Source organism: Ovis aries, chromosome 20 (assembly GCF_016772045.2).
Source record: "Ovis aries strain OAR_USU_Benz2616 breed Rambouillet chromosome 20, ARS-UI_Ramb_v3.0, whole genome shotgun sequence".
Lineage (NCBI taxonomy): Eukaryota > Metazoa > Chordata > Mammalia > Artiodactyla > Bovidae > Ovis > Ovis aries.
This window is the reverse complement of record NC_056073.1, coordinates 32,488,047-32,500,705: the sequence shown is the minus strand read 5'-3', so window position 1 is coordinate 32,500,705 and position 12,659 is coordinate 32,488,047. Positions and strand designations below refer to the sequence as shown.

The following is a 12,659-nucleotide window of genomic DNA, read 5'->3' as shown; positions in this document are numbered from 1 at the left end:
AATCTTGCAATTCTCATTTTATTACTGGTTTTAGTGGTTTTAGTTGCTAAGTCGTGTCCGACTCTTGCAACCCCATGGACTGTGGCCTGCCAGGCTCCTCTGTCCATAGGATTCTCTAGGCACAAAAACTGGAGTGGGCTGCTATTTTCTTACTCAAAATCTACTATAAATGGATGGAAAATGCTATAAAACAATCCAAGACCACTCTGAAGTTACTATCTATGTTTTCTGCTCTCTTTTCTCAAACGGCACAAAATCCAAAATATAACTGCTTCTCGCCCTATTTTATAGGTATTTATTTGCCTGTGTCTTTGAGATGGTGGCTTCTCCTGCCTGATCTTTACCTACTACAGACACTTATCTATAATGGAACAGTCTCATTTCTTGCCTCCTTAGCTCGGAAAAACATTAGTTTGTAAATGGAGCATATTGACACATACGTCATCAGTGCCAGGGCACACAACCACAGGTACTGGTTAATCAGGCACTTGCTTCACTGCTTATGGGAAGCCAGATTGATTTGCAATGTGCATGCAAAAAATTATTTTTAAAAACAGTATTTTATTCCTATGAGACCTAAACTCCTCCTTGAGAAAAGAAGTTGGTTTTGGCCTCCCCAAATCCATGAAAGACTGTGATATTCCTCAGTTTCCCACCAATTTGGCAGTATTAGATCCAGGATTGTTAACTTGTCTCTGAAAAAAATTAGGCATCTAGACCTTGGGACAGAGCTCAAATATAGATTTAGCTGAAATTGGTACACAACGCCCCATTACACACACTTAAACACAAAGCCAGATGGGATGTAGAGGCTATAGAGATCTAAAATTTTACCATACTCAACAAGCTGACACATTAGCCTGCCATCTTTCCATGGATGCTGGCAGAAGACAAGAGACTACTGGCTCAGAGACAAAGGACTTTACTGCTCACAGCAACGGCAATAGCCAGAGGACTCGCATTTGTACCTACTGCCCAAGGCTCCGTTCCCACAGGGCATTGTGAAGGGGGCGATACACATGGTGGCTTGCATTACAGCAGAAGAACCCCAAGCTTAGGCAATCCAAATCATTTTTTCCAAATATTTGTATTGCCATGAAACAAACATAACATTAAAATTTACCATTTTAACTAGTGTTCAGCATACAATTCAACGGCTGCTGCTGCTGCTAAGTCGCTTTAGTTGTGTCTGACTCTGTGCAACCCCATAGATGGCAGCCCACCAGGCTCCTCCACCCCTGGGACTCTCCAGGCAAGAACACTGGAGTGGGTTGCCATTTCCTTCTCCAATGCATGAAAGTGAAAAGTGAAAGGGAAGTCGCTCAGTCGTGTCAGACTCTTAGTGGCCCCATGGACTGCAGCCTACCAGGCTCCTCCATCCATGGGGTTTCCCAGGCAAGCGTACTGGAGTGGGTTGCCATTGCCTTCTCCCAATTCAATGGCACTACATCTTTTAAAATGGATAGTAAACCTGCCTGACCTTTGCACTATAGGGAGGTATTATCTTTATTAAACTGAATCATAAACAAACCTAGCCCTTGCTCCAAACCAGAACTTTTTAATCTCAGCACTGTTGACATTTTGGACTGGATCCTTCTTTGTTGTGAGGACAGTCAAGTTGTGAGGAATTACAAGATACTGAGCAGATTTCTTGCACACTACCCACTAGAGGTCAGTAGCACTTGATCATTTATAATGAGCAAAAATGTGCCCAGAAATTGTCAAATGTCCCCTTGGAAGCAAATCACCTTCAGTTGAGGATGACTGTTCCAGAGGAAGTCACTATCTGTGTTTGGAGGCTGTTCACTAGGCAAATATCCTTGATAAAGCAGTCCTGAACAAAGGCAATCTGTACCTCAACTCACAAAACATGCAAAAACACCAGAGATCCATGGTGAACTACCTCTCAACAGAGGCCTTAATCCTTACTTCTGAAACTAGATCTGTTTTTCAGACATGTATAAAGTACTTGGCCAATTTGGACTTTATATTTACATACACATACACACACACACCCCCTTCTTCATGGTCCTTTGACTAAAGTTACAACACGAACCATTGAGATGATGAGAAACAAGTCCAAAGAAATTAAGCAGATATGGCCCAAAAGGATATATGCTGCTGTGCTGTGCTTCCTGCTGCTCCTGCTAAGTCACTTCAGTCATGTCCGACTCTGTGCGACCCCATAGAAATGGCAGCCCACCAGGCTCCCCCGTCCCTGAGATTCTCCAGGCTGTGCTTAGTCATGTCCAAATCTTTAAGACCTCATAGACTGTAGCCTGCCAGGCTCCTCTGTCCATAGAGATTCTCCAGGGAAGAATATTGTAGTGGGTTGCCATGCCCTCCTCCAAGGGAACTTCGCAACCCAGGAATCAAACCCAGGTCTCCCTCACTGCAGGGAGATTCTTTACCGTCTGAGCCACCAGGGAAGCCCAAGAATACTGGAGTGGGTAGAAGATTCCCTTCTCCAGGGAATCTTCCCAACCCAGGAATTGAGCCAGGGTCTCCTGCGTTGCAGGTGGATTCTTTACCAGCTGAGTTACTAGGGAGGCCCCAAAAGGAAATAGCTGAGCCCAGGAGTATATGATGGACATTTCCTTTCTTATGCAAGAATTTTTTCCCTTCCTTGGGTAAATAACTAACTTTTCGCAGTAAAGAAAGTGAAGTCACTCAGTCGTGTCTGACTCTTTGCGACCCCATGGGCTGTAGCCTACCAGGCTCCTCTGTCCATGGGATTTTCAAGGCAATAGCCCTGGAGTGGATTGCCATTTCCTTCTCCAGGGGATCTTCCCAACCCCGGGATGGAACCCGGGACTCCCGCATTGTAGACAGACGCTTTAGGGCATTTAATACTCTTTCCCCAGATCACTTCAGTGCTTTGAAGTTAGACCTAGATACAAATCCCAGTTCTTCTACTCAACAGTGTAACTGATGAGCAAGTAATTCTACCTGTAGGAGCTTACTTTTCATATCTAAGGTAGGGGTGATAAGACCTACCTTACAGGGTTGTCATCACAATTCTATGAGCTTAAAGTGCCCAGTACAGTGCCTGGCACTCAGTAAGTACTGAATAAATTGTAGTTATTGCTTCACGAACATCACCATTAGGGCAGGTCCTCGGCATCCCTGGTGGCTCAGACGGTAAAGAATCTGCCTGCAACGCAGGAGACCAGAGTTTGATCCCTATGTAGGGAAGATCCTCTGGAGAAGAAAATAGCAACCCACTCCAGTATTCTTGCCTGAAAAATCCCATGGACAGAGGAGCCTGGCAGCCTACAGTACATGGGGTTGCAAAGAGTCAGACACAATGGAATGACGAACACTTTCACTTTTTTCTTTTCGGTTCTTACTATGATCAGCTTTACACTAATGTCTCCACACTCTCACTTGGTTTTTTACAGTATTTATGACATAGCTGCTTAGAACAAAGATCTATGGAGCAAAGATTACCAGGCCACAGAGAGAATGACTCTAAGACCTGACTTCATAAGCATTTCGTGCCAACCCCCAGAGCTAGACAATCCTAGCTCCATTACCAATAGGTTCGAAGAAATACCTAAATAGGTCAAAACCTACTCTGACCTTTTGTTACCTGGTTTTCTTTTCTTCAAACTGACATCAATTTGTTGAAATGGCCCAGCCTTTAGCAATCTGTTTAATCAGTCTCTCTTGCATACTTGTATTTTAATAGGCTAGCATTCTTGTGTCAAATAAGAAATCAAGCTCTGTGGACTCTTTCCAAGGCTGTTCAAGTATTATTGAGATCAATTTCCCCTACATCCCCTCCTCTTTCCGGTGATCATCCAACTCACAAGCAAAGAAATACCTATCACAGATTATAAAACTTAAGTGATTAACAGAGAGATCTCCCTTCCATAATAATGCTATGACTTTCCCTTGATATTTGGCATTTTTGACTTGGATATAAATTAGTCTTGGTTCCCACTGCTATTAGGTGTTGTACATACGTGAAGATTTCTCTTCTTTGTCTTAAAATATAATATTTAATTATAGCTTCACCGAAGACTTAAAATCCCAGTTTCCCTCAGGGAAAAAATACCTACAACTGGAGTTTATGAAAAATTGTTAGTTGTAGCTAATCCTGGGTAATAAATTGGATTTTGGAAATCTGTGTGATTTTTAACACACTAAGCTTTTCATCAGGAAGGCGAGGCGACGCTTACAGAAAATGCCTGTGGGATAATCAGGCAGTAACTTCACTGCTGCACTGTTAAGACAAACACAACTGAGAACATCATTTTTGGAATTTGTTGGATTGTGAAATTTGCTCTTTGAAAAGGAAACATCACGTAATAGTCAGAGAACAAGTGGCAATTTCTGGTGATTTTGGATTCCCTTGAGCCTGGGATTATGAATTCCCCCTCCTCACTTCAATTCCAATCCTCCACTTAGAATTGTAAGGAACCTTACTGAATTGTATTAAAAAGCCTAAATGACTTTTATTTCTTGTGTCATTTAAGCCAGAATGAATACTACTTAGTCTCTTCTCTAAGAACATGTGTGTACACACACACACACACACACACACACACACACACACACACACACTTCTACAGCAGTGTTCCACCGGCCGAAAAAGAAAATCAATACACATTTAGCAAATATTTGAGCTGCATTTATGTAAGCAATTCCTTCACGAAAAACAAATTCCAACCATATCCATTTCAAGGACCCTAAAGGACAGAAGACAACAGCACTTTCAAACTGCTGTTCTAAATGGAGGACTTTTTTTTCTAGATAAAACCCCCAAGCCAATACTCTTTTGTATCAAACCTTCTCCCTCTGTTTCTCATACCTGACTCCAACCCACCTCATTCTTCAGTGCTGTTTATTGAAGATATACCACTTTCTGTAATAAAGACTGCCCTAATGGCTCCTCTTTGTAGGAATACTAGGAAAAACTGAAGGTGTTTTACTTTTAAGGTCATTCAGTCACATAGCTAGTACCTGAGAAGGTTTAACTTATATCTGCCTGAGAACAGCATCCCACAAAACTTGAAAGAAAATGGTAGTCATTGGTTCACACGTCTTTTTAAAGGCATGGTGGCTACCTGGTCCACTGGAATCTCAACTTGAGTGTCTTCATCTTCTTGGACTTCAGCTGCCCCCCGCGTTTCTGATCTCTCCTCTCCAGCTTTGAAAACGCCTTCATCTGCAATTTGAGACAAACACACAGTGAAAATCAAAATCCAATTGTGACATCATGTGGCTGAATGTTGAAATTGCAATCAAATTCCTAATGATTCTTTTTTATAGGTATTCTGGTTCCCCTTGTATTGGCAAGATTTTTGTAGCCCCCAATTCTTCTAGATTTTCACTGGGAAAAGGTTCAGTGACCAAAACAAGGCTGACTCAGAGGAGCAGGGCTGTGTCCCAGCCTCCCCCTCACCTTCTGGTACTGATTAAAACAACACAATCCTGCACAGTTATTTAGAAGGGCAAGATTTCCCACCTAATATCTCTTTTCTCTTCTCCTAGCCATGAAGCAAGTGATGATGCTTGGTGCCTGAAAATACTACTTTTAGCAATTTGCCTTTAATATATTAAAACAATTCTCTCCATTCTGAGTAACATCAAAAATATTTTTACTGCAACAGAATCAGAGCTAACTCCGTATCTCACACAAATCAATCTTTTATTTTGCAGGTTTCCACAGGATTTTCACAACATATGTCTTAAAATCCTTAACTGTAAAACATAACCCAAATCTTTAAGATGTTAGGATAAGCTCCTTCGATTTGTTCTCCTATGGAAAGCGATAAAGACTGTTCTCCATATTTGAAGTCATTTCAATGTCTTCCCTCTGTCTTCTCTTCTCCAGGCTAAGTAATTAAAGAATCACAGGACCATTTGTCTTTCTGTCTATCTGTTTGCCTCAGGATAGGTCTAATGCTTCAGTCATTCTCACGGTTGTTTTCTCTGCCCAGTCATTTACAACCTCCAGGGATGGAGATCCCACCTCCTTCTCTGATAATCTATCGTAGCATATAAGATTACTCTTCCAGTCTAGAAAATGTTTTCATCTTTTGTCTTAAAAACCCCTTCTATTTCTCAAATGGAAACTTCTCTCTCAGAGCACAAATATGTAACACATTCCACATGATAATATTTCATATTGTCCAAGTTGTGAAGTCACTCTTCATAAAGCATAAAATACAACTTTACATTCGCTGAGGCTCAGTTGTATGTGAGACACAATAGGAACCAATGTGGCCATATAAGATATAAATGAGGTTCAGATTTCTTTCAAGTTGCTTACAGACTAAAGAGCAGATAGAAATATACACACATTATCAATAAAGTGCCCTGATGCAAAAGGAATACGGTCTATAATAGAACCCTGTGGAAGCTTAGGCGGTATGGCCAAGTGAAAAAGGAAGAAAGGAAGGGAGAGAGGAAATATAACCAAACTCAAGTCCTTTCATTTCTCTTGGAGAAACCACTTTCCTTTTTAATTACTTCTCTACTATCCTTTTTTAAAAACCAGGAATAACAGTACTGCCCTCAAAGCTGATTAGACATGTTAGATTAATTCACATAGATTAATTCATTTTTTATTGAAGTATAGTTAATTTACAATGGTTTGTTAGTTTCAAGTATACAACAAAGTGATCCAGTTACACACACACACACACACACACACACACACACACACACACATATTCTTTTCCATATTTCTCCATTGTAGGTTATTATAACATATTGAATATAGTTCCCTGTGCTATACATTAGGTCCCTGTTGTTTATCTATTTTATATATCAGTTCATTTCAGTCACTCATTCGTGTCTGACTCTTTGAGACCCCATGGAGTACAGCATGACAGGTTTCCCAGTCCATCACCAACTCCCAGAGCTTGCTCAAACTCATGGCCATCAAATCAGTGATGTCATCCAACCATCTCATCCTCTGTCATCCCCTTCTCCTCCTGCCTTCAATCCTTCCCAGCATTAGGGTCTTTTCTAAAGAATCGGTTCTTTTCATCAGGTGGCCAAAGTATAGGAGCTTCAGTTTCAGCATCAGTCCTTCCAATTAATATTCAGGAAGATTTCCTTTAGGATGGACTGGTTTGATCTCCTTACAGTGATCGATACTATTTTATATATAGTAGCATATATATGCTAATCTCAAACTCCTAATTTATCTCCCCCTACCCAGTTGCTATCCTCTTTGACAAGCATAAATTTGCTGTGTGTGTGTGTGTGTGTGTGTGTGTGTGTGTCTGTGAATCTGTTTCTGTTTTGTAAATAAATTCATTAGGATCATATTTTAGATTCCACATATAAGTGATATCATGTGATATTTGTCTTTCCCGTCTGACTTAATTAGTCTAATGGTTATGTCCTGACTCCATTGACTCTTATGACTGAAAATGTGGATCCAAAATGAAATTGCAGCTCAGCATATCAGAAGAAAGAATACAGAAAAACAGAAAATGACCACATACTGATGTTTAGCTTGGAGTAAATGCAGAAAGTTTTGGTCACAAGCTCAACAAAATGATTCTTGAGCTAAGAAAAGTACAGGGAAGGACACTTCAAGGGGCAAGGAAAACAGCTTATAATTATTCTGTCTGAAAAGAAGAGAAGTGAAAGGGAGTAATCCAAGTCTATAAAATCAGAGTCAACAAGAAGAGGGTAAGTGGATATTTGTCTCTCCATCAAATTCTGGAACATGAAACTCAACGAAATAATAAACATTACATTGATGGTAGAAGACATTAATTAAATGATAGAAAAATATATTCCCCTGTACTCACATGTGGAGTTCATAATTCTGAGAATGTGTAAAGGCAGAATAAACTAATTTCAAATAAGGCTGCACATTTTATCAAACGTTATCTCCAAAATGGTTGAAAAAGGAAAATTCAGTGTGTTTGACATTCCTTTCTGCCTTCTGAATTACTTTAAAAGACAACAATCATAGTAATCCACACAATGTCCTCTAAAGACAGATGCTGGTCCCGGTAGACTATGACCTATGTCTGTGACTTTGGGGGATGACATATTTGCATCCGAGTGTTGCACTTGCTTTCAAAGAGACCACAAAGAGAAACCTACAGATACTAAAGAAATATATTGTGGGTGCTCACATTCATTGAAATGTTTAACTGTATCCAAGCAGAGCTCTGGACGGCTTACAGATGTGTTTTAGGATAAACATTTCACAAGAAAAGAAGAATGAGATCAATAATAACAAATCACATGGAAAGGGCACTGGAATGGAAAAATGGCAACCATGAGGACAGAAACAGCAAGTAGCCAAGTCAACAAAGCTCAGCATTGTGTACCGTGACAAAACCACAGAACACAAAGGTAAAAGTGTTTGGTTGAGGGGTGGTGTAGGATTTGCTCCTCACCGAAAGGAGATGTGCAAGCCACCTCCTTCAGGAGCACGGAGCAAGAAAGGAAGGTTGGAAATAAATAAACAGTGATGGAAAAAGGAACAGCGAGAAAGTTACTTCATGATAAGAAAAAGGACTTGAATTTTTATTAAAAATGTATGAAATTTAAAATAGAGGAATACGAATTCTAGTGGAAATTTTTTAAATAGCATTTTTTGATTATAGATTATTTAATATGCATGCATGCATTTTAGAAAACTTGGGAGATGAAGAAAATAAACATCCCATGACCCAGAGATTCTCTCCCCTACCTCTCACATGCTTACACACACACACACACACACACACACACACACACACTCATAAAACTGAGATCCTAATGTATATATAATTTCAAAAGACTTTTTTTACTTTAAAACCATGTCGTGAGTATTTCTCATGTCAGTAAATGTTATTAGAACACATAATAAATTGATGGGTCCATACTGTAATTAATGGATGATGAACCTGGATTCTTGCATATTCCCATACTTAGAAAAGAAACAAAACCATTAACTAAGCTATCTGTTCCTCAAAAATAGCACTGACCTTCTACCAAGATGAGTGGTGGATTGAACATACCCCTTTGTCAAAATCATATATGTACTGGCCTTCCCCTTTACCACTTCAGAACAGTTCTCAAAGCTCTCAGAGACTACCTCCCAGGTTAAAATCCTCAGACTGGCTCAAATAAAATTCTCCACTTCTTTCTTAGATTGACTACTGACTAATTTTTTTCATTGAAACCACTACTTTTTTTTTTTTACACAAACATATCTATGATAAAGTTTAATTTCTATCAATAAATTAGGCACAAGAGAATATCTGAATTTCCAGCATCACTCTTCTTTTTTTAATATTTTCTTTTTATTGATTGATTTGGCTGCACCAGGTCTTAGTTGTGGTATGCAAGATCTTTCGTTGCAGCATGTGGGATCTAGTTCCTGGACCAGGGATTGAGCCCAGCCCCCTGCATTGGGAACATGGTTGTCTTAGCCACTGGACCACTAGGCAAGTCCCCGGCATCACTACTGTCGCACTTTGGGGCCACTATTAAGTAAGGTAAGGGTTCCTTCTAACACAAGCACTGTAATACCTCTACAATCCATCTGGTAATCAAGAGGGTTACTGATGTGTTTAAAGAGTGGGATAAGCTGGGCAAAGGGCTGATTCATCTCCTGGGCAGGAAGAGGCGGGAGGGCGTGAGATTTCATTGCGCTTCTCACAACAGCATGCAATTTAAAACTTATGAATTGTTTGTTTCTGGAGTTTTTCATTTAATATTTTCCAATCATCATTGAATGTGGGTGACTGAAACTGCAGAAGGCAAAACCACAGATAAAGGGAAACTACTGTACTTCATTCAGGGCCAAACCGGATGTTCAAAAATATGACAAACATTCATGATGAGTGTTCAAAGGCATGTGAATGTTCAAGGTAAAAGTTCAAGAGCAGGCCTGAAAACTAGAAAGTTAAAAATAGCACCAAAGAATTGCCAACAAGGCCAAAATACAATGGTAAAGAATTAGAATGATACAGTATGTTCCCTTTCTGTAAGTGCCACAGTAAATGGGGCAGATGGGGAGGATAAGTTGGGAGACTGGGACTGACATATACACACTACTATAGATATACATATATATACATAATAGATAATTAATAAGAACCTACTTATAGCACAGGAAACTATACTTAATACTCTTAATGATCTATATGCAAAAAGAACCTTAAAAAAGTGAATATGTGTTTAACTGATTTACTTTGCTATTTACCTGAGACTAACATATAACACTGTAAATCAAATATACTCCAATAAAAACGAATTTTAAAGAAAGAAAATCACAAAAAAAGGCTACTAAACACACACCCCATGGAAAAAGGCAAACATAGAACACTAAAAACTTAAAACACCTGCTTGCAAGGATAGATAACCCAAGAAATTTAAAATTTTTGTGAAAATATTAAGTGTTTCAATATAATATTATGCAGCACTGAAAAATCTAACTACTTTCCCTTTATTATGACTGCTCATTTAAGCTTGCACAGTAAAGTTAGATTATAATGGCAACCATTATGTGCAATGATTATATAGGTATTGCTACCAATAGTTCAGATGTCCTAACCACAACTCATTAAGGGCAGGTGCTACCTAGGGTCGGCTTTCCAGGTGGTTCAGTGGTAAAGAATCTGCCTCCCAATGCAGAAGACGTAGGTTCTATCCCTGAGTTGAGAAGATATCCTGGTATCCTGGAGAAGGAAATGGCAAGCCACTCCAGTATTCTTGCCTGGAAAATTCCATGGATAGAGGATCCTGGCGGGCTATACTCCATGGGGTCGCAGAGACATGCTTGAGAGACTGAGTATACAATCCACCGAGAGGAAGGGGTTTAGCCTCTAATGGGACACACAATTACTTTTATCGTCCCTCAAATTTACATAAAAATCAGAAATTTAGTCTTATTCCATCCCAACATCAACAAGTGCCCCTTTTTGTCATATATTGCCTGCCTGTGAAATTTTGGTGCACCAATAATCATCTTACCCACATTCAAGATTTCTTCTAACCCTTATCACAAGCTTTAACATAATTTTCAACTGCTTATGTGCCAATGACTCTCTAGTCTATATCAGCCTCTTCATGGATCCCCAAGTTCATATATCCAATGACCTAACTTGACAACTCACCTTGGATGTCTAATGGGCATCTCAACCTTAACATGGTCATAAGAGAACTCTGGGTCCCAAGCCTAAACTGTTCATCCTCTATATTCCTCATCCCATAACACAGAACCACCACTCAATCCCAAACCTGGGAATTCTCATTTCCATCTTGCTTTCACCCCCTATATCCATTCCATTCTAGCCCTGTCAATTCAATCCTTTTAAATACACCCCAAATATGTGAATATTATTTCCAGCTCCACTATCAACTTGGTTCAATCACCACTATTGGTTGGAGGGGCTATTACAACAGCTTGCAAAGTAGCATCCCTCTGCTTCTACTCTTGATTTCCTGTAGATTGTTCTCCACACAACAGTCAAGTAATATTAACAAATTATCAGAATTACTAAGAAACTCTCTAACACTTTCCAGCATACACAGAATCCAGGTTCCTTACAATGGTTTACAGAGATGTAATCTGGTCCTGAACTCCCTTTTAGACCATGGTTCATACCAGTTTCTCTTTGCCCATTAAATTCCAGGTACATTTTCTTTCTCCAACAGCAAACTCATTGCTACCTTATGCCTTTGTTGTTTTTACACCTTCTACCTGGAATGCTCTTCCCTCCCTTTTTCCATGATTAGTTGTTCCTTCTCATTCAGATCTCAGGAAACCTGCCTTGTTCCAATTCAAGTCATTCACCATAATGCTCGGTTTTAACTCTCTCGCTAGCATTTATTACTAGCTGGTATTTTTCTTGCTTATTTGGTGTCTTAGTGTTTCTCAGCCTCCACCAAAGTGTTGGCTCCAAGAGAGCAGGTACCACACCCTACTGTTCACGGTTCTGTACCTAGCATAGAAGAGAGCTTGGCACACAGGAGTTGAAAAGGTGTTTGTTGAAAGAATGAAGAGCAAGCACTCAAAAATATTTGCTGCATGGAGACAGAATATAAAGACAGTACAATGTAAAAGCCACTGCTGCTGCTGCTGCTAAGTCGCTTCAGTCGTGTCCGACTGTGCGACCCCATAGATGGCAGCCCAACAGGCTCTGCCGTCCCTGGGATTCTCCAGGCAAGAACCCTGGAGTGGGTCTCCATTTCCTTCTCCAATGCGTGAAAGTGAAAAGTGAAAGTGAAGTCGCTCAGTCGTGTCCCACTCTTAGCAACCCCATGGACTGCAGCGCACCAGGCTACTCCATCCATGGGATTTTCTAGGCAAGAGTACTGGTGTGGGGTGCCATTGCCTTCTCCAAAAGCCACTAGCCCAGTCCATTAATTCTTTGTGTTGTTACAGGGTTTTTGCCCTAGTCTGGCTACACTTGGCACTATAGCATTTAAATGAGGAGAGGGATGGAGGGAAGTGAATAGAAAGAAGACTGGCATAAAAGCTACACAGGATCAATACAAATGAGGCTATGTGCGGTGGGCAAAATAATATGCTACCCAAGATCTCTCCACCCAGTTAGTCACTTCGTGTAGCAGAGGTGAATAAAGATCGCAGATAGAATAACCGTTGCTAATTAGCTGACCTTGAGATGGGGAGATTACCCTAGATTATTCTTGTGGACCCAGTGTCATCACAAAGGTCCTTGGAA

General features: G+C 40.2%; 1 protein-coding gene across 3 annotated transcripts in view; it reads right to left on the bottom strand.

Moving 5' to 3' along the window:
* DCDC2 (doublecortin domain containing 2) overlaps positions 1-12,659 on the bottom strand; it is a 143,529-nt gene that overhangs the window by 21,014 nt on the left and 109,856 nt on the right. For all 3 annotated transcript variants that reach the window (XM_027958438.3, XM_042236817.2, XM_060403768.1), the window contains one exon: positions 5,073-5,173. In XM_027958438.3, the coding sequence (XP_027814239.1) occupies positions 5,073-5,173 (101 nt within the window). The remainder of the gene's footprint in view (positions 1-5,072; positions 5,174-12,659) is intronic.